We start from the raw sequence: 22587 nt of genomic DNA, 5'->3' as shown, positions 1-22587 counted from the left end.
TAATACCATAAAATAACTTAACTATCTAAACATTTTGAATATCTGAACATTTCACTGTTTCAAAGACTTTTAAATAAAATATTCCCATACTGCACCACATCTTCCTATCCTAAGATACTTCATGAAGAATTAAAAGCTAACACATTATGTTCTTCAGATCACATGATGCCAGCATTCCAGAAAATAAAATGTTTAATGCTTATGAAAATGTATGGATTAAATGTGAGGTAGTTCCAAACGATCCTCATACTTTTCCTGAGACAAGAGAAAAAAGGGAAAAAATTTAGAGGAACCACCTACAAAAATTCTAGAGAGAATATAAAAGGAATAGTGGCTCTTTGCCATACTAATACATATGAAGCTATGATCATTAAAACAGTTTAGTATGAATATAAAACAAATAAGAAATCCAAACACACATTAGAATTCTGTTCATGATAAAGATAACAGTTCAGATTAGCAGGTAAACAAGGAATTGTACAATAAATGGTGTGAGAACTGTTAAAAAATACACAAATAAATTATATTCCTATTTCATGCCTTACTTCAAAATAAATAACAGAAGTATTAAATGCATAAAATGCAAAAACTGAAAAAAAAAAAAACCAAACAAATATCAGAAGTTCTACAAGACCAAATTTATTTGTGATCTTATAGAGAAGAAATAGGTCTCTGTAAACAGGACACAAAAATCCAGGTCACAAAAGGGGGAGGGAAAACGTGATATATTTAACCACAGTAAAGGTAAAGTCTGTTGTAGAACAAAAACTATGATAAAATAGATGAAGTCAAGACACACACTGGGAAAAACATTTGCATAATATATATTAAAAAACCGAATTCCCTTAATTTGTAAAGGATCTATACAAATCAATAAAAAAAACAGCAACCAACTACCTAATAGAAAAATGAGCAAAATATATGAACAAGAAATTGAGGGAAAGACTACAAATACTCATAAAGTTTTAGTAAGGTATCAACTTCCTTATTAAAGAAATGCAAATTGAAGCAACATACCATTTCCCACCTATTAAAATGGCAAAAACTAAAGAGTGCAATGAGACCCAGTGCTGTCGATGTTTGAGGGAGTGCTTGGTCTCAGGCACTGCTGCTATGTGCCTAAGTTGATAAAACTCATCAGGAGGGTAACACAGATACAGTCTCAAAGTTGTCAAGGAACATATAAAAAGGTAATAACTACACAAAAATGAGCTGAAAACAAAATGTTTACCATAGAGCGCTAGTTAAGTAAATTTGAATACTAATACAGAAAACGGAATACGACGCCCCATTAAAAAGGAGGAGGGTAGATAGATAAATTTCAATGTGCAACCTACGATGAATTGTTAAGGAATTTAAAAAAGCAAAGTGCAGAAGTGTGTACAGAATTTTTTAAAGTGAGGAAATGGATGAGTAAGTGAATTTCCAGTCTTTCCCTGAAATTAATTATGTGAACCTGTGAAGAATGGCTCTCTTTGTTCACAGGAACTGGGGAATGGAGTCATAGCTGTTGCATTTTCTAATCTGTATCTGAATTAATTTAATTTCATCTTTTATAGTTATTAGGAATTATCTAGATAGTAGAATCATGGGTCAATTTTTACATTTTTTTATACTTTTTGTATTAAAAATACCTGTAAGTTTTACATTTTAAAGAAAGATACCACCTAGGTATGGGCAATTGGACACTAGTTTCACTTTATTCAATTCAGTTGTATCTTTTAAATAATAAGTATATATTATATTTGTAATTTAAATTAGCTTTATTACACCTTTCACTGTCTATACCAGTGTAAGAATAATGTTTAAAATCTCAAAGGAAAACACTATATACAGCCTACAGACATCTGAGTGAACATTTGCCTTCCAATATTAAAAAAATATTCCATATTTTATATTCAAAGAAAAAAAGAGTAAAAGATTAACAGAAAGAAAAGTATATTAACCTTTCTATATCTATGGAGGGCACCTGTATCTTATACAAGCTGATATATTCACTTTCTGACTGGGTCATCAGCCCTACTGTAGAAAGTGACAATTTTTATAATATAGAAACTTATTATTTCAAAAAGAAAAAAAAGAAAACTGCAAAAACTAATAATTACAAGATAGATTGAATCAGGACCCTTTTTAAATTGCCTATTTTATTAGGAAGTGAAAAGTGATCTCAGTAAGTCTTGCAATTTCTGAAGATTAGAACTGATACTTTTCCAGGGTTCAAGAGATCCTATCCTCTCACCAGGTACACAACTGCTGATTTTCAAACCTATCAGAGTGTCAAAGGCAGATGTAATGAGAACGGGGGCTGGAGTGGGAAAGGAAACCACAGAGAAAGGGAAGTTAGAGACCTGATGTATAGTATTTCACAGCAAGTGAAATAGAAGCACATTGTAAACAAGAGTACATATATCAGACCTCCTGGAGATTATATGGGACTACTTATGAATATAACTCATAAGCATTCACCTCTAAGAGAGCTGGATCCTCAAAATCTACCACAAAGATCACCTCTAAGTAGTCTCAATGGATAATTACCTTCCTGCTGTGATTATTTTTAACACTTATATATACTCAATTATACAGTAATCCCTGAGTTACCTACCACTATTGAGAAATGAAGGTCAGCAGTTTGAAGGAGCTTTGAAGTCAGACTAAATTAAAATCTCTGCTTCACTACTCAAGAGCTTTATGACCCCAGGCAAGTTATTTAATCTTTGCCTCAGTCTCCATCTCTAAAATCTCCCAAATGGGGTTATGCTTTATGGGCTGATGTGATAAGTAAATGATATTATACCTGTACATAGCATCACATATATAAAATATATAAATATTTTTTATATGCTCAAATATATAAAATTTTAAGAACATACTTTTTGAAAAAAGTGCTATTTATTTAATTTAAACCACCCTGAATAGGAATTGCAATACTTTTGTTTCTTCCTAAGGCAAACAGACACAATTTAATGTTTTCTGTACTGTACAGAATCACAATTACAAACAAATTATAACACAAAATTATGCGTGACTATAAATACAGAAGTTTCCACAAGCTATCAAATAGTCTCTATACAGACACACTTTGAGCAAAGATAGCCTCTGATGAGATTTAAAGTTTACAGAGCTGTTGTCTCCATGCTAATTATTTTTTCAAATTATTAAGTGTTTAATAGGAGCCATCTTTCTATTCTTCATTCACAGTCAGAGATAACCTGTGTCTGCCTCTTGTAAGCCCTTCTCATTTTTTTAAATGTATTGATTCTAACCTACTGTGAGCTAAGAAACCAGATAACCATTTCAAGGCAGACTGATATGGTGAAAAATATATGGGCCGTAAATTCAGATGGCTCTGGGTTTAAATCCAGTTGTGCTACTTACTTAGTGACCTTGTTAAGTTACTTAACTTTTCTAAATTCAATCTCATCCTTAAAATGGGAATACTATTACCTATGCTGAAATGCTGTGGTAAAAAGCAAATGAAAACTTAGGTAAAAATCTTGCAGATCGCTTTATAGTACCTGGCAATATAAGCACTCCTGTCAATGGTAATTATCATTATATAACTCATGAAGTACGCTGTAACTATAGCTAAGTTACGAATAAAAAGAATTTCTTACTTGGAACATATGCTTTTCATGTGTGAAATTCCTTGGCACTATACTGGAGATACAAAGATGAAAAAGAGTATAGCATCTACCCTCCAGAGACTCAGAGCCTAATTAAAAACAGACATGTAAACAAAATGGCAGCAATTTGATAAGTGAAACACTAAAAGCAGCAGCACACCATTAGAAGTCAAAATGTTTCCTGGAAGAGGTGATATTTAAGCTAAGAGGATCAACAGGAGCTCACCAGGTTGGAGGCTAGGGGTTGAGGTAAGCAGATTTGGTCATGGAGATGACAGCACATTTAAAGACATACAAGTAAGAAACAGCATGGCAGGGTCTGGAGCAAAGCCCTTCTTGTAAGGAGGCGAGTTTTGAAAGGCAGGAACAGGCCAGATCAGAACAGCCAAGTATGCCAAACCAAGGAGGTGGCCATGGGAAAAAAAAAGGGCAATCACAAAAGTTTTAAGAGAGTGAAGGAGGTTGGCTGGAAAGGATAACATGCTCAGATTCACATTACAGAGAGATGCTTCCAGCTAAAATGTGCAAGCTGACCAGGAAGGAGGGAAAAACTAGTCCAGGAAAATATAGTTAGGCAGGAAAGAGGCAACAACTAATGTAAAATAGCAGTAAGAATGGGGAGTGAGGAGTGAATGAGAGTCGCTAAGAAGCTGGTCTTGATAACACTCAAGAAATCTGGGAAAATTTCTCATTTCTGGTTTGGCAAATGGCTGGGTAATGATGTCATTAGTCAAACAGAAATAATTTTTGAAAAGAAAATGGGCGCTCAATGTGGAATTTATCTGAACAGAGCTATCCATTCTGGAGCCCAGGTGAGGGCTGAATTAATTCCTATGGGAGAAATCAAGGTAAGGGCAGAAACAGAGGGCAAAGGCAAAAATAATGTCACCCAGAGGAAGCATATCGATTGAAAATAGGGCTATGAACATCTATCGCTGCTCATGAACATCTTACTTTCTGGCTTTCCAACTTCTTTTCCAATTGGACAAACTAAATTTTGTGTGAGATGTTACTTGTAACTTGCATACTGCTTTAAAAGTATGATAGCTTCTCCACACAGATCTGCTGAATACAGATGCTTAAGTTTCCCGGGCACTGTGTCCAACTTCTTGACCATCACGCCAAGCCTAGCAAAGTGCCTGGGACCTGAAAGGTGCCCAATAAATTAACTAAATATGGTCTATGGGTCAGTCAAGAAGCCAAGACGTTTCAGGTGTTGTTTTAATGTTACAGATTAACATTTAATAAGGAGTAATCTAAATTTTTCTTTATATGCTGTTTTTTCCCCCCACTTAGAACCATACAATTTTCAATGGTTTGGGAATTCTGAACTGATTTTTCAGAGTTCAGGAACTCACCCCAAACCAACAACTTATGCCTACCCATACTTAAGATTTCTGTATACAAGTCAGAGGCAGGTAGAAAAGTCCAATTACTGATTTTAAAAAATTTTAATTTAAAAAAGAGAGACTACTATGCTTCACTTACATTAACAATGAGAGATCTTCACAGAGGAACAGAAGAAAGTATTTTAAAGACTCTAACCCCTTAGGAGGAAAACTAGACAAGTCCATTTTTACAACATATACTTTCTTTACACACAACTCAGATAAATGCACACTACATAAACTCAGAAAATGGTAATGAGTGTTCATTAACTGGTGGATGAAAAAGGTGAAGATGGCTGTTGAGCAGAAGAAACTATGTTCTAAAGACTTGAGAGTGAACAGGCCCAATAAGGGAGCTCAGTCAGTAAAAACTCAAGTGCTAGTTTTTGGCTGTTTAGTTTTGTTTTTTTCATTAACAAAGCAAAAAATATTTTAAGAGACTCAAGTTACTCAATAAAAACTAAGAAAGGAAAAAAACTCAATGATCTGTTCACAGGATTACATTACAGTCCAGCCTTTTGGGATAAAAAGTTCTTAATACTTCCTTTTACTTTTCTTTGAATGTCTATCCTCACTTTCCTGCGCATCGTTTTTGTTAATGAGAGTAGGCGGGATGGTAACAATAGGAAAAAGCCAAAACCAAACTGAACATAATGACCTAATTTAAAAAACTAACTGAAAGCAAATTAACCCCTCATTATTGGCATATTTTTTTCATAAATGTGCCTGTGTGACTTACAACTCTTTACGTACAATTTATCTGCCTGGATGTGGACCTTGAGAATGTCCTACTAAAATCTTGGTATCAGATGCTTCGCAACTACATTTTAGACTGAGAGAGAATGAATAGAGCAGTTAGAACCTAAGTTTTGGAGTCAGCAGTTTAGTTCTGGCTTTATCGTTTTTTTATCTCTGTAACTTTGGATTTTTTTCCTTAAGTACCCTGCATCTCAGTAATCTTATCTGTAAAATGGGACTAATACAAGGACTCGCTTCACATGGCTCAGAAGGAAGACATAAAACAATGTGTCGGGAAGACACTACATAAATTGTGTGCTTTTTGTAACTGTAAGCTCAGTACTTATCAACTTTTCGTGTTTCAAGGTTCCACAGTAACAGAAAAACAAGCGCACTCACTCCCGGAGTGTCCCACCACCGGAAAGTGCACCATGGACTGAAGTGTTCCAAGCAGTTTCTCCCCTTTCATCTTACACTGAAACATCCAATAAGTCGGGTTTCAGACTGCCACCAGCTGAGAAGGCAGTAAATAGCGTCCTAAAAATCCACAGCAAACAACAACTCCGCAGGTAGGGTGCATGCCAAAAGGCTAAGTTGCAGTGGTATCAGAGAGGGTAAAAACTCAAGGCATTGCACAATCCTACAAGTTTTAAGAAACTCTTGCTTCTGTTTGCTTGCTTCCTAACACAGATCTCTGACGCAAAAACACGGCCCCACATTCGTGGTCACACCCTCCGAAGAGCTAAAATCTAGGGCTGGGTTCTCACACTCGTAGGTGCGCACGATGCCCTCCACGGTTATGTCATAAAACGATACTTTTGTTTCAGAAGGTTTCTTCCTAGGTTACCATCCTATCAGAACCACTTGTAAGCTCTCCCATAATTACAAAAGGCCCACTTTCAGGGCCCAAAGGCTGGCCGGCTTGGAATTGAACCAATCTACCGCCGTGCGGATTCAGTTTTATGTCCCGAGTTTAGTTTTGAGATGAGCTGTCTTCACCACAAGTTTACCCTCAAACACACCTGCGACTAAACGGCACGCCTATTCGGTACACGTGTGAGCACTTCAGATGGAGTCAAGGGGAGATAGGGAGCGACCACGGTAAACGCGCCCGTCTGACCACCACTCAGACGCCTTAAACACTCCCAGATGCGGGCCGATAACCCCCCGGCTGGAAGCAAGCAAGTCTGCGGCGTGGAGGAGGCGAGGGAGAGGCCACGCCCGAAGTTCAGGCGCGGCGGCGAAGCGGCGGCCCCAAGTTTCCGAAATCTCGCCGTGGTTATTTCGGGTGCTCTTTTGCACGGTCACTGAACGCGGTGGATTCACGAACGCGCCCACAGTTCAAACCACCACCCAAAAAGTTCCTCCGATTCGTGTCGCCGCATTCAGTAACGGGCAGGCTCAAGATGGAGAATTATTTCATTCAAAGAAAAGACTGAAGGAACTCTGGCTTAGACGGGAGCCAACCTCAAACGATGGGCGCCCTAAAGGGAGGCTGCGAGAGCCGGTTACCACTCCCCCCTCCCCGGCCCTCCCCCCCAGGGGTCGGGAAAGCGCCAGCGCCGGCTGCGGCCACACGGCAGGGCCCGACGGACCGCGGCCCCGGGCTCCGGACCCCTCCCGGCGCGGCCGCCCCGGCCTCCCCCTGCCCCGCGCGGCCTCCCCCGGCCGCCCGGCCGCGCCCACCCCGCCCCCACCCCGCCGCCGGGCTCCGGCAGCGTCCCCAGCCCCCTCTCCATCCCGCGGCCGCTCACCTTGGCCACGTAGTCCTTCACCTCGTCCAGGTCTCCGTTCTTCAGGGCCCACATGAACTCCTTGTCGCACATCGCTGCTGCGGGCGCGCGGCCGGCCGGGCACGAGACGAGGAGGTCGTGGCCGGAGCGAGCGGACTCTGCCGGGAGCCGGGAGCGGGAGCCGGGGCCGCCGAGCGCGGAGCGGGAGGAGGCGGCGCCCGAGGCTGCCAGGCGGGCGAGGCAGTTGGCCGCGGAGACCGTTGGGGCGGGAGAAAGTTCCTTTGCAGCCACCGGGCCCAGCTGAGCAGGTTCCGCCTGGCGGAGAAGCAGCAGGAGCGCTTGCACTTCCGGTTCACTCCCAGCTAGGACCCTCCCCGAACTTCCTCTTCCTCTTCCTCCCCCGGCGCTCGGACCCCGCCCGGAGGGCCCGGCGGAGACACCTGTGTGCGCAGGCGCAGAGGCTAGGCCGGCCTGGCTGGAAAGGGGGAGGGGGGAGGAGGGGGGAGGAGGGGGGAGGAGGGGGGAGGGGGGAGGAGGGGGGAGGAGGGAGCGGGGAGGAGAGGAGGGGGGAGGGAGAAGGAGGGGGAGCGGGGGGGAGGGAGGGGGAGGAGGGGGAAGCAGGGAGGGGAATGGGGGAGGAAGGGAAGGGGGAGGAGAGGGAGGGGGAGCAGGGGGGAGGGAGAAGGAGGGGAAGAAGGGGGAAGCAGGGAGGGGGGAGGGGTAGGGGAGAGAGGCAGGGGGAGGGAGGGGAAGGAGGGGGGAGGAGGGGGGAGCGGGGAGGATGGGGGGAGGAGGAGGGAGCAGGGAGGATGGGGGGAGGGGAGGGCCAGGAGGTCAGAGGACTGGAATGGCAGAGAGAGGAGAGTTAGGACAGCCTCAGATGGGATGGGACATTTCTGCACACCATAAATGGGGAAAACTTATAAAAACAACAACTGAAAAACCTCAAGATGCCATTGCAGGGCCTCTTGCTCACCTAAAAGTCTCCAGGAGGACTGTTTAATTTGAATTCCTTCTCCACTGTCTTTTCTTTCTCTCCCTCTCTTTTCTGGGCTGTCAAGCATCTCTCTCTGGCTTCTAAGACTGCTGGGATATTGTTAAAAGAAAGAAAGAAAGAAAGAAATTAATTCCTGCGCTCAAGGAACTCTTTAATACAACCATGGGGGTTTGGCATGTCAATGCATGGCACAGTGTTTGTGGAGGGTAAAACTTTCTGTGTTGGAGAAAAATTTTGCTCATCTCCCTGACAGCAGATCTGTCCAGGGCTAGGCCTTTGGTTTGACACCACAGGGCACAGCAAGCCTAACTGTTCTGTACAACTGTATTTTTAATATTTTGTGTTTGTTTTTAAGGGTTTGAAGCTTCAGGACCGGTCTAGTGAAGCCAGTCTACTTTGCCTAGAATTTGTCTCTAATACCTTGAGGCACAGACACCAGGGGAATTGTGCCTCAACCCTAATGATCCAGACACGCACACGTGCGCATAGATCCAATAAAAACTCTTATTGAAACTATTGCATACATATAAAGTCTATTATTTATTAAACAATTAAACCAAGCTACTTTACTATGCCTATTGCCATGTAGTATAAGTAGAACACAGACTCTGGAACCAGATTGCTTAGTTTTGAATAGAGGACCCAACCCTTATTGATTTTGGGTCACCTTTGGCAAACTGACTGACTTCACAATACTCATAAGGATGTTCAGTTTTCCATATACAATGGGGATAACAATAGTGTTCAATAAATGTAATTTTTTGGCTATCATTTAGAAATAGCACATAGAAATAGGTTTGAAATCAAAAGAAAAATCTCCAAACATTTAACAGCTCCAGCCCTGATTTCTCCTATGCTTATATTTAATTTCTAATCCATTTGAATGTCTCAAACTTAACATATCCAAAATAGGATTGTCTCCTCTAGATTCTAAGCCTAGTTGTCCCATAGACTTCCCTGTCTCTATGAATGACACCACTAGTCATCCCAGAAACATGGTGACAAAGATTGTCCTTGACCAAACTCTAGCCAGGCTCCCCTGAGCCCTCTTCTCAACTAGGCCTCAGCCTTGGTGTATAAAGACTTGAACAAACACTAACATAGTTCCTAAGAGCTTAAGACCACATCACTAAAATGGCGCTTGTCCCCCCACTAAAGTTCCTGTTTGAGAAAACTCAAAGCTGCCACTTTTATTTATTTTTACCATTTGTTCCAGGCAACACTTGAGGATAGTACTTCTGTTTCCATCTCTGTAGGAGGGTAGAATCCTAACTTGTTGTGTTTTGTTTTAAATGTCTTAAAAGGTCTTAGCTTGACTATTTTTTTATGTGATTTTTTTAGAGAGAGAGGAAGGGAGAGAAAGAGAGACATCAATTTGATGTTCCACTCATTTTTGCATTCATTGGTTGATTCCTGTATGTCCCCTGACCGGGGACTGAACCCTCAACCTTGGCATATCAGGATGACACTCTAACCAACTGAGCTACCCGGCCAGGGCCATAGAATCCTAACTTTGATTATTGACAGCTAGCACATACAGCCAGCTTAGTAGCATTTACACTAATCATTTAAAATTTTTCACTTCCCTGACTCTACTGAGACCCCACTTATCCTATCCCCTCATTTTTCCTTTAAAACATCCAATCACCTCTATACAAATCAAAGCTGAGTTCAGTTCACAGTGGACGCTTTTCCTCCTGTAGTAGTTATTACTGATTAAAAACTAGTGTCCGGCTTTATCTTTGACAACGGGAGTCATAAACACCACCGACCATTCCCTCTTATTCAATCCACCAGTAAGTCCTTCAAAATATATCTTATAGTGCTCACTTCTTGCCATCCTCACCATGGAATCCCCCCCCCCCCCCAACCCCAGCCCTTTCCGGTCCTATCATCTGTCTGCACTGTTATAATAGCCTCCTAGCCGGTCTTCTCATTTTCACTTTTACCCTTTTCTAAATAATTCCGCATACAGCCAGAGTTATTTTTCTTAAAACATAAATCAATCGTAATTCTTGTCCTAAAACCTTTCAGTGGCTTCCTATTGCCTTTAGGGTGAAATCCTGATTATCTGTTATGGTTCTCCAGGCCCTCTGTGATCTGACCCTGATAGTCTCTCTTATCACATGACATGCCCCTGGACGTGGCTTCTTAGGTTCCCATAGATCTAATCTTCTGCCAGTTTCAGTAAAAACCAAGCTCATTCTATCCTAGGGCCATTAGGGTTGTTGTTTCCTGTCTAGAATGTTCTTTTAATTCTTGCTCACTCGTGACCTTTGAGGTTTCAATGCAAATGCTACTTCAGAGACACCTCCCAAGCCACCCACTTTAAGTAGGTCCCTCAATTACATCTTCCATATAGCCCAGTTTTATTTCCCCCTTCACCTCACTTATCACAAAGATTTTCATTAGTTTCTTCTTTACCTATTTTGTTAGGTATTCATGGTATTCCAGAAATGTTTCCTTTCGTCTGCCATCCTGGGCACAAGAGGGAATTGCTCTTCCTGGCTTCCTTGTGGTTGAGTAATGTCATGTAACTAATTTTGGCTTATTAGTTATGAGCAGAAGTAATATGAGTCATATTAGTTATGAGCAGAAGTAATATGAGTTAATGCAAGACCCTTCAGAGCTCTTTAATCCCTCTGCTATGGCAACCAGCTACTTTCAAGACAGTGGTTACAGTCAGTCTGGGTTCCTGAGGGACTGGAAGGAGCAGAGTTCCTCTGCCATTCCATAATGGATGTTTAGTAAAATAATAATTAAGCTTTTGTTGTTTCAAGCCACTGAGATTTTGGTGTTTATTACTGCAGGAACCCTCAGCCAATCTTCACCGATACAGAAATTTTTGTCAGAAGGTTTTTGTTACTAGAACAAAAAGCTTAATTATGCTAAGAGAATTCACCCCTCTACTAATTCAAGAAATATTTATTGAGCACCTACTATGAGCCGGCGTAGTGACAAATATCCGGCATATAACCTACAGCAAGCTAGGTAAGATTCTGGTCCTCATTAAGCCTACTTTCTAACGCAAGAGGCAGATATTACATAGGTATTTTGTTCAGGATAGGCTACTCTGAACAAAATATATTTTGCAATAACATACACCTCCCCTCTACCCCCAAATCATAGTGGCTTAAAACAAAAAGGTTTATTTCTTATTGATGTTAACTATTATGGGTTGTAGGGGAATTTGCTTTCATCATTGCTTAGGAACCCAAGCTGAGGGTTGCCACCCTATTTATTAGGGAAAAAAAAAAAAGTGCATTGGAGGAACTTACTATGGCAATTCCATGTTCAAATGTTCTCTCATTTTCACAACTCATTTGCTGAAACTCGTCACATGGCCCCACCCTGTCACTCACCAGGAGCCTAGAAAGTGCCCCAAAGGAGGCATGCGCAGGCAAGACTAGTGACTACCAGTGTCAGCCCCCCGATCTCGTTAGATTTTAGGTTCACCTTTCTTCCCACATGCAAAATATATGCATACACAATGTCAAGTTCAAGGTTCATGATCTCACAGTAGCCGGGCCTCGATGTATCTTCTCTTAACACAGAGGCATATGAGCTAAATAAACAAATGCCTGCGCTCCCCACCCCTTCCATATCTAAGGTAAAACGGTAGAACAGGTAGGACAGCCAGCATACACACGCTCGTTCAGCATGGAGAGTGGGGTTCAGCCTGTGGCAATTCCGGAATCCTACCAGGCAGGCCCTGCAAGATCTCTAGGGCAGGGTGGGGGGATTCCTCCATTAGGCCCTAATTCTGATCCGCAGTAGACCCGCTCCCCCCACCTCACTGCATTGTATTCTGTGGTCCTTCGCTCCACCTTCCACCTTCTAAGGGAGTTCACTTTCACGCTCTAAGGTCAGAATTGAGTTGAATGGCAGGACATCTGGCTGGTGTTCCAGTACTGCTACTTTGGGGAACCCTGCCCCCCAGTACACACATGGTGGAATTGGGTATAGAACCCTTAATTGTGTGTGTTTGTGTGTGTTCATATATATGTATCCCTGTATATATATATTTAGAAACAAATACTAGAAGGAATCACATATTAATTATGCCATCTCTGAGTTGTGGCAGTATGGTTGATTTGTTTTCTTCCCTATACTATGCTATATTTTCTAAATGTTCTATTAACAAATATTAATTTAAGAATCAGAAAAATAAAATTGTTATTAAGTCATATAGCTGTGTAGAAAAGACCTTATGTCCAATTCAGTTGAAGCAGTTTCAGTCATTGTGATTAGTTTATAAAAGTGAGGTGACCAGAAAGAGTAATAAAGTGGACATAGCTCTACCAGATATTAAAACATCATATGGGTTTACAATGAATAATTAATTTAATAAATACTAATTCAGTGCCTGGCACTGCTTTAGGATTGAGAAGAGAGCAGTAACTAAGATAAGATCTCTGTTGTGATGGAGATTAATATTCTAGTGGGGGAGACAGATAACAAGTAAATTAATGAGATAATTTTGGTAGTCCTTAGTGCTATGAAGAAACTAAAGAAGGATGTTATTTTAGTGAATGTTGTTCGGGGGGTGGGCAACATTAGCTAGATAGGGCCTCCCTGAAAGCAGAATATTTGAGTTGAGACGTGAATTATGAGTGAGCCACTCAGACTTCTGCAGGGAGAGCATCCCAGGCAGAAGGAACAGCAGTTGCAAAGGTCAAGGCAGGTACAGGGTTGGTAGAGTCCAGTATCGATTGGGCTCAGCTAGCAGCCAGATATAAATGAAAAGTCAGGGTAAGTCCTGACAATAGTGTGGGTTTGCTGAATGTGCTGTAGGAATTTTCTTAGAGGGGAAGAAAGTATGATCTAAGGAATACACCCAACAAACTTTTAAAATGTGGCCAGCCCGGCCAGGCGTGGCTCAGCGGTTGAGCATCGACCTGGGATCTAGGCGATCAGGGTTCGATTCCCGGTCAGGGCACATGCCCGGGTTGCGGGCTCAACCAATGAATCTCTCATCATTGATGTTTCTATCTCTCTCTCCCTCTCCTTTCCTCTCTCTGAAATCAATAAAGATATAAAATAAAATTAAATTAAAAAATAAAATAAAATTTGGCCAGAACCATGCAGTCCTAACTGGCATTAGCATTGCACAGAATGTCTGCATGAGTGTGAAATTCAGTTACCCACTTCTCCTGCATCTCTGGAGTTCCCATTTAGGGCACATGCGTCATGCAGATGCACTGTCGTGAACAGCTGGGACCCCTGTAGGTAAAGGATTCCAGGATGATGTTTCAGGGAGCCCTCGCCCCCATCGTGCCATGGTTAAACCCTCTAAAATTAATGCAGGTATCAGCGCTGAGTTCCAGGCAGCACATGCTGGTGAGTCAGTGAGCAAGTCGAGGACCAGGGTGGGGCCAGAGGGGCAGCCTGCAGGCCACGTGTGTGTATGGGGACGGAGGTATGGAGGAGGGGTGGCCTTTATTCTGGGTGGCCACAACCTTGGGGCGGGGTGCACAACTGGATCATCTGGTGCTAGAGCTCCCTGGGTACCTCAAGGGGTCTAGGTTCATTTTAGAATGGGAGTCGGCTGAGCTTAAACACCCTCAGCTGTAGAAGGTGAAGAACCGGGGGACAGGAAAGGATAGCTCGGATCCTTCAGAAACTTTCATCCAAGGATCGGGTCATGATGGCAGCAGCAGGCTCAGAGGCTGGCTGGCTTAGCGGAGTGGGGATGGGCCATTTTAGGAAGATGATGAATTAACGCGGCCAAACAGAGATGCTTAGTTCAGTGATGGGGGGGGGTCCTGACTTATTGTAGATGCTTATTTGTGAGAACTTACTGTACTGAAAAGTTTCAGTTTCTTCTTTGTTCTAAATTATGTGTCACTTTTTAGATTTAATTATTAAGGCTGATTTAACATTATTGCCTTGATTATGGAAACAAATGTATTGTTTAGACAAAATACTAGCCATTGAAAAGTATGCTGTTTCTCTCCCGTGGTAATCCACACCTCTGCGGATTCCCGTGCCAGGCACCATTGCTCACCTTTGGCAGTACCTGAACTTTAGGTCACGTTTCTGGGTTGAAATGAATAGTCTCTGAAGTGTTGGCTTTGCGATCCCGAACCTGTAAGAGAAAAGGCGAGTGTCACACTGTCAAGGGGCAGCAATTGCTGAAATGGACCCTTAGGGAACTCTGCCAGATTGGATGGATTAAGAGACTGACAGCTTGACAGTCTGCCACACTGAATGGAGTTTGTCACACAACCGAAGACCTCTTAAAAGAAGAGCCAAAATCTCACCGGCCTGTGAAACAACAGCCCGCCTTCAAGAAATTGTCAGTGCTGACGACAGTGCCAGTATGGAGACAGTATCGAGTCTGATCGTGCGCATCAGGAATCACTTCCAAAACCATGCCTCTAGCAGGAGGGAAATCGATTTTTTAAATTGAATTTTAGAGAGAGAGGAAAGGGGGAAGGGAAAGGGAGGGGAGGGAGGGAGACATCGATTTGTTGTTCCACTTTTTTATGCATCATTAGTTGATTCTTGTATGTGCCCTGGCCGGGGATCAAACCCACAACCTTAGCATGTCCAGATGATGCTCTAATGACTGAGCCACCCGGCCAGGGCTGAGGGAAATGGATTTTGATTCAACACTCACACATCTAAATGTCTGCGTTTATAACAATCTTGACTGTAATAATTCTGAAATTTCCTCCTTCATATACATTTACTAAAAAATACATATACGCCCTGGCCAGTGTGGCTAAGTTAGTTGGAGCGTTGCCCTGGGCAGCTAAGGGTCCTGGGTTCGATTCTGGCCGGGGCGCATACCCAGGTTGTGGGTTCAATCCCAGGTGGGGGCATGTACAGAAGGCAACTAATCACTGCCACCCCCCTCCCATCCTCTCTCTCTAAAATAAAAAGAAAAACAAAGAATACATATAGGAGTGAAGAAACCATATTTTATAAAAGTGAAAGGTAGGTTACTAGGAAATATAGACAGATCGTAGTGTGTGTGTGTGTGTGTGTGTGTAACCGGATAATTAACAGCTGTAATTCACTTCATTGTGAATAGACTCACTCATTCCACAGTCTCTGAAATAGTGGCTCATGCTGTTGACTCTGGGTAATAACTTAGGGAGGAGGAGGAGGGGAGACGAGTGTGTCTCAATGACCCGGTCCTCAAAAAGCTCTGTGCTTCATCAACAGTCAACTCATTAACCCCCCCAATGCTCAAAGGCGAAGGGCTGCAACTGTTCCTTCTGCCCCTCGTTTCTCTATGCGACCTGCTTACCCATCCGGTGCTGCAGGATAGAGGCAACGGGAGCTCCATTTCTTTGCAAAGCTTCAAACGCTTAGATCCCGCAGTGCACGAATAGTGGTTTCAACACCGCCAGGTCCTCCAAGGTAGGTGGGAAGACGATCATTTCTGCTGACTTTAAGGAAATTTACTAAGGGACAGCAATTCGAACTTCCATGAGCTGTATTTTCATAAAATGTAAACTAGCCAAGTCATCAATAAAAAAGTCTTATAAATGTTGAGGCTCACAAAAATATCATGTATCAATGTGTGTAACACATTTATATTTATTCTCTATGGCTTGAAGTATATTTCTATTTTAAAGATTATAGGAATTTATTCTTTCTTTTAGTTATTTAATGCCATATTTTTTCAACCACAAGTTATAAAACTGTTCTTATGAGAAAATGTGGTATTTTATAATTCATTTTATTTTCTATCCCCAGGCACCAGATAGTAAAAATCCTGAACCATTCGTAATTCTTTTCTCTGCTAAATTTAGGGAGAGTCCAATCGCAGGGTGCCCCCTTCTCTATTCTTCCTAGCATGGGACTGTGTGGATTCACTGTCTATATAGGTAGGAGTGAGTGTAAGTCCCAGGTTCAAATATCCATCATTCAGTGAAAGTATTTCCGAAAAGGCCCCAAAGCAAGGAGTACTTACCAAGGTAAATTTGTTCAAAGACTTTTCAGAATGGGAGATGGGGATATGGCTTCATCTTTCCAGTTCAGGCTTGAGGATGAGACCACTCAGAAAGAACCTTATTTCTTTATTAAAGACCTGAGAGCCAGAAGAGATGTCTTTAGGCCACAGAGGGAAGGAGCTAGGGAGGGAGGAAGGAAAACTGGAAGTGCAATGAAAGTCACTGTGTTCATATCAGGGTTTCTCAACCTCGGCATTTTTGACATCGTGGGTGGGGTAATTCTATGTTGTAGGGGGCTGTCTTGTGCACTGTAGGGTGTTTAGCAACATTCCTACTGGACATCAGTAGCACTGCCCCTCCCCATCCCAACTGGGACAACCCAAATGTCTCCAGACATTGCCAAGTGTCTCCTCTCCCAAGGGCAAGTCACCTCTGGTTGAGAACCATTATTTAAGGGGGGGGGGGGGTCAAGCTGAATTAAGTAAACAAGATTGTATACTGCAAGTTTATCAATCTCAACATGTTTTTTCTCACACTGTTGTAAAGTATATATATCTTTAAATATATCTTTATTGATTTCAGAGAGAGGAAGGGAGAGGGAAAGAGAGAGCTAGAAACATCAATGATGAGAGTCATTGATTGGCTGCCTCCTGCACGCCCCCTGCTGGGGATTGAGCCCAAAACCCAGGCATCTGCCCTGACTGGGAATCGAACCCTGATCTTCTGGATCATAGGTCGATGCTCAACCTTTGAGCCACGCCGGCCGGGCGTAAAGTATTTTTAAAGTAATGTGATCAGCTTGCCAAATGTATGCTTATCGAGCAAACTTCTATAGATGTGTAGTATCAGGACAAAATAAAAGGGGAAATTATGCTCTCATGATAAAAGACTAGAGAAAAATTCCAGATTCTTGAGATAGTGGCAATAGAATATTACCCAAAGCAGAAATTTCACGAGTCGTCTTCTTTTGCATCACATGCAGGCATGCAAAGTGGTACAATCCTTTTGGAGGAGCATTAGGCCCCGACCTTGGTGTCAGAGGCTCCTTCTGTAGTGTGTAGAGGAGCCTCTACTTCATATTAAGCTCACTGGTACCAAATCACAAGGCCCAGAGCTGTCCTTTGCTAAGCTTCTCATGGGAGAAACTCTCATGACTGTTTCCTAGAAAAATGAAATAAAAATACCACAAAGAGTAAGATTTTGAACTTCTTCCAAGGAGACCATGAACAGTCACAACTTTTAAAGCGTAAGAGGCCTGTGATAGCACAGACTCTGAGGCTGGTAGAGTACAAGGCGTGGTGAAAAAATATAATATGTAATTAATGATTTTCTGGTGGAGAAAATCCATCAGTAAAAAAATAGTAATTGCAAATAAATCGGTCAACCAGCCAGTATTTAATCAATATTTCATTCTAGCTCCAGGAGTACCATTTCAACCTAGGAAGGAGTGTAATGAGGGATGTAAGTTCTTGAGAGAACTTCCCTGCTGGAACATACTGAATTTTTAATGCATGGATTAAAAATATCATGCTTACCATGGAGAAATCATTAATGACCATCTTAGTGGACTTTTGCCCTTAAAAATTATTTTCACTGTCCAACACTGGAATGCTCATCTCATGGTTTGGAAATTTCCCTTCTAATGAATCTTGGGAGGAGGCAGGTCTATTCACAATCACAACTGTAGAAGAAGAGAATGCCAGATCCTTGTTGTTCTGGCATCTCTTTGAGACCAAGAATCCCATCAGTTAGATGGTAAGAGCTGAGGACCCAGAGCCAGTGATGTGGCAGCTGTGAGACTCGAATTCTGTGGTGTGGTGGTGACCACTGAAGGAAGACAGAGATCCTTACGACAGAGGGCCGTTTGTGGCATCTGGGCCTGGGAGTGTCAGTAGTACAAGCCATAACATCAGAGGTTCGAAGGTGACAACGGCAGTCGTGGGGACAGAGGGGACTGGGGGTCTTACCAGGCAGGTTCTGCCTTCTGATTTCAGGCTTTCTTATTTGCTGTACAGCCCCATGCCAGTCATCCAGTTCTTCTAGTGATTCTGGGATCCACGCCTATGTTTTTTAATAAATCTCATTTTTGGCATAAGTCAGCTGGAGTTGGTTTTTGTTGCCTGCAACTGAGAACCCCAAGTGACACAATTATTAACTTATAAGAACCACATTAACAGCAATAGAAGCAGAATGTTTGTTTGCAACACAAAAGTCAGCATAGAAATAGTAGCAATAGCAACAATGATGAACACTTCCTGAGCGCTTACTCTCTAAAAGGCACGGTTCCAAGTTTGCTACATTTATTAGTTCATTAAATCCTGACAACCATCCTGTAGTAAATTGAGGCACAGAGAAGTACACGACTGGTAAAAATACAGAGCTGGGCTTTGAGTCTGAGCAATTTAATGCTGGGCCCGTGCCTGTCACAGTTATCAAGTAAAGACCTGCGGATTTGCTGAGAAGTTTCCTTTTCCATTGCGCTTTTTTCATATTTCTTCAGGGAAAGAGCCTCTATTTTTTCCCTTGATAATGTAACTCAAGAGGCTTCACCTTCCCCAGTGAGGAGGTAAAAGTGCTATAACTGGTACAATGACTCACCCAGAATAGTCTTCATTCCCCCCTCACCCAGTGAACACTTAATAACCACCTGTGGCAGTCAGACTCCCAAAATGACCCTTATGGGATGAGATCTCTCTCCCATGATTAGTTTACATAAGATTGTAACTTCCGTCTTGCTGGCAAACTCTATTTCCCCCCAGGCTTGTGTACTTGGCTTGCAAGTATGGCATGAACGGCCATGCTGGAGAGCCTCCTGTGGCCAGGAACTCCAGGCAGCTTCCAGCCAGCAGCCAGCTGGGCACTAAGGCCCTCATTCTGAGAGTCCTGAGCTCTGCCAACAGCCACAGGAGCTTGGAAGCAGATCCTTCCCCAGTCAAGCTTTCAGATGAGAGAGACCCCAGCCCTGGCCCACGCCTTGATTGCAGACCTGGGAGAGACATGGAAGCAGAGCACCCAGCTAAACCATGCCCAGGATTCCTGGCTCACAGAAACGGTGACATCATAGACATGTACCGTTTTTAAGCTGATGGGTTTGTGGTAAGTTGCCATGCTAGGCAACTTACACAATACTTATTGTATGTCCAGCTCTTTTCCTAGGTAGACCAGGTTCCTGCCCTCATTGAACTGATAAAAATGCAAATGATAACTTCAGGTAGTTACTAGTGCTCTGAGGCAAATAAAATATGGTGATGTTATAGGGCTGTTCTGTTTAACACGGTAGCCCCCACCTGCACATGGGGCTATTATATTAAAAATAAATTGAAATTAGATAAAATGAAAACTTCAGTTCTTTAGCAGCAGTAGCCACATTTTAAGTACTCAGTTAGGCACACGTGGCTTAGCCTGTGGCTACTGTATTGAACAGCACTGATTACAGAACATTTCCATCTCAGAGAGTTCTGTTGGGTGGTGCTGTTGCAGACAATGATGGGGGAATGAGGGGCTTTAAAATGAGGTGCCAGGGAAGGCTTGAGAGGCATGGCCAGAGGCCAAGAAAAAACCAGACCTGCAAAGATAGGGGCAGAACATGAGGCAGAGGAAACAAGATGCCTGCAGCCCATCAGGTGGGAACTGCTGTGGTCTGTTGTAGGACAGTGTGGCGTGATCTTACTGATGAAGGGAGGAGAAGAGTAGTGGAGGGAAGCTAAGGGCCAGGTGACTCAGGGTCTCATGGTCCAGGGTCAGGGCCTTGGGTTGTATTCTAAGGGGAATGGGAAGCTTTAGAGGTTTTAAGCCGGGGAGTAACATGATGTGATTTATGTTCACATTCTCAACTGATCGCTTTGGCTGGTTTATGGAGAACTGATCATTGCGGGTGACAATCAACAGTTGATTGCTGGAAGAAATAGGTGGATCACCCGGGGGACTTGCAGTAGCCCGGGTAGCTCAGGTGGCTGTAGGTTGACCTGGGGAGACAGATGGTGGTTGAGATAGAGAAATAGATAAGGGGTCTGTTTTAGATACACTGCTGACAAGGCTTGATGGATCGGGAAGGGCATGAAAAAGGGAGTAGTCAAGGACCGTATCTATAGTTTTGATTTGAAGAAAAAGTTGATAGGGAAGACTGAGGGAAGAACAGGTTTGGAGGGCAAAAAGGAACGACTCTCTTCTGGTCGTAGTAAATTTGAGATGCCTATTGGACTCCGAAGTAGTAAGGTAAAGTGGGCCCTTAGATATGCATCTGGAGCTCTGTGAAGTCAGAGCCTGAGATAGGAACTGGAATCATCAGCATATAAATGCTACACAAGGTCTTGGGACTAAAAGAGATTACAGAGAGCGCTCAGAGATAGGACTGAGCCCCAGGGCCCTCCAGCATTTGAAGACGAGTTAAAAAACAGAGCATTACCCAAGTCACACGGTCCTCTCCTTTTCATTTCATAAAGAACTGGATTCGCAGGAACAGGAGTCATTCCTAAGATGGAAATGATCTAGACTTTTGTGTAGCACTACCTACCTGTTACTTAAAAAGCCAAATGGGGGCTAGAGGGGTAGGAGGAAGAGAAATTAAATTACAAGACAATTTCAAACGCTTTGCCATGGAGGCCTGGAAGAGTCACCTCTCCAAGCTCATCTTGTGCCACTCCACCCCTGGCTCACCAGGTTCTAGCCACTGGGGTCTTTCAGGCCCTCAAACATGCTAATTTTTTCCACCTTAGGACATTTGCACATGCTCCTTCCTCTGGCTGCCTCTTTCCCCCCCTCTCTTGGCCACTCTACCTGTAGTAAGTCCTCTTGTTTTTCTATCTCAGCATTTGGTTTCCCATATAGTACTTATTACAACTTACATTATTTTACTTTTTTAGCTGCCTCTCCTGATAGAATATAATCTTCACAAATGAAGAAACTAATTTATATCTTTTTTTACCCTTGTATCCTCAGTGCTTGAGCATAAGTACTTGTTGGATAAATAAACTTGGTGCCCGGGGATAGATATTTGTTGCATAAAGAAATTTATTTATTGAGCGTTGGACACTAAAAGTTGTTTAAGAGACTGTATCTTTTTTAAGCCACTCAGCTCTATGGTATGTTTTTATTTTCATTTTTACAGATGAAATGACAAAGGCTGAAAAAGGCTGTGACTTGGTAACACTCACACAGCTAATAAGTGGTCAAGGCAGCATTTGAAGCCAGATCCAGGTGTTCTAAAGTGGGTGGGGTGGAAGGGAGCAGGAATATGGGCAACGTGGGGAAGCAGAAACTGCAATAATATGCCAAACGAGAAGACTCAAAGTCTTCCAAGCAGCAGAGCCCGAGAAGACTGCTGGTTGAAACAGAATCAGGGCCTGGGCTGAGTCTCAAAGGCAGCTCGGTGACGGTGGAAGCACGAGATGTGGATTGTACTGGTGAACAGAGCTGTTCAAAAGCAACACGGGGAGGAGTGGAACCAGGCTTTTTTTTTGGAAATAGGGCCCAAAGGAGTCAGACAAGCAATTCATTCCTAGTTCACTGGCTGCGGTAACTGAGCAGACTCCTTCCTGCCCCCCGGGACTGCAGACATTAAGAAATCTGGCAGATAGGCCCATAACTTTTAGGGGTGCAGTCACCCCTCATGCATTTATATCACGTTTATTATTATTATATATTTAGGAGGTTATTTGTTTGTGTTTGTCTCGGTAAACTCTATGAGGGTTGTTTGGGGCTTGTTTTGTTTAATGCTGTATTATAATGCCAAGTGCAACAGCAAATATTTAATGAATAAATAATAACAAAAATGATGGTAATACTGATAGGAAACACATTGGGTATATACTATGCACCAGGCACTGTTTAAGCACTTCACACATATTAACTCAACTGCTTCTTGTAACAGCTCTCTAAGATAGGTAGAAGTGTTTCCCACATTTTATAGTTGAGGAAATTGAGGCTCGGAGAGGATAAGTCAGTCACCCAAGGTCACCCAGCTGATAAGTGGCAGAGTTGGGAGTGGAATGCTGTTCTAGAGACCACTTTGCTGCACTGTCTTTCAGTGAATGAACATGTGCACAAATGGTTGTTCTAAGGACCACCCAACGTCTCTGCTCTTGGACAGGGAGCATTCTGAGACTAGTTTCAAAGTCAGGTTGTTATTTGAGAATAAGGATTGCTGGTATCCTGGGTGCCTTGCCTTTTATTAGTTCCATGAAGGGAGCACTTGGCCTGCAG

The 22587-nt window shown here is 42.8% G+C and overlaps 1 protein-coding gene across 1 annotated transcript in view; it reads right to left on the bottom strand.

The window, feature by feature from the left end:
• MTPN (myotrophin) overlaps positions 1-7841 on the bottom strand; it is a 47032-nt gene extending 39191 nt beyond the window's left edge. The window contains exon 1 of the mRNA XM_081148104.1: positions 7504-7841. Within this exon, the coding sequence (XP_081004230.1) occupies positions 7504-7575 (72 nt within the window). The 5' untranslated portion in view covers positions 7576-7841. The remainder of the gene's footprint in view (positions 1-7503) is intronic.
• Positions 7842-22587: the final 14746 nt, after the last annotated feature.

The sequence above is a fragment of the Miniopterus schreibersii genome (genome assembly GCF_964146895.1).
Source record: "Miniopterus schreibersii genome assembly, chromosome: 9".
NCBI lineage: Eukaryota > Metazoa > Chordata > Mammalia > Chiroptera > Miniopteridae > Miniopterus > Miniopterus schreibersii.
This window is presented reverse-complemented; position numbering and strand designations above follow the sequence as displayed.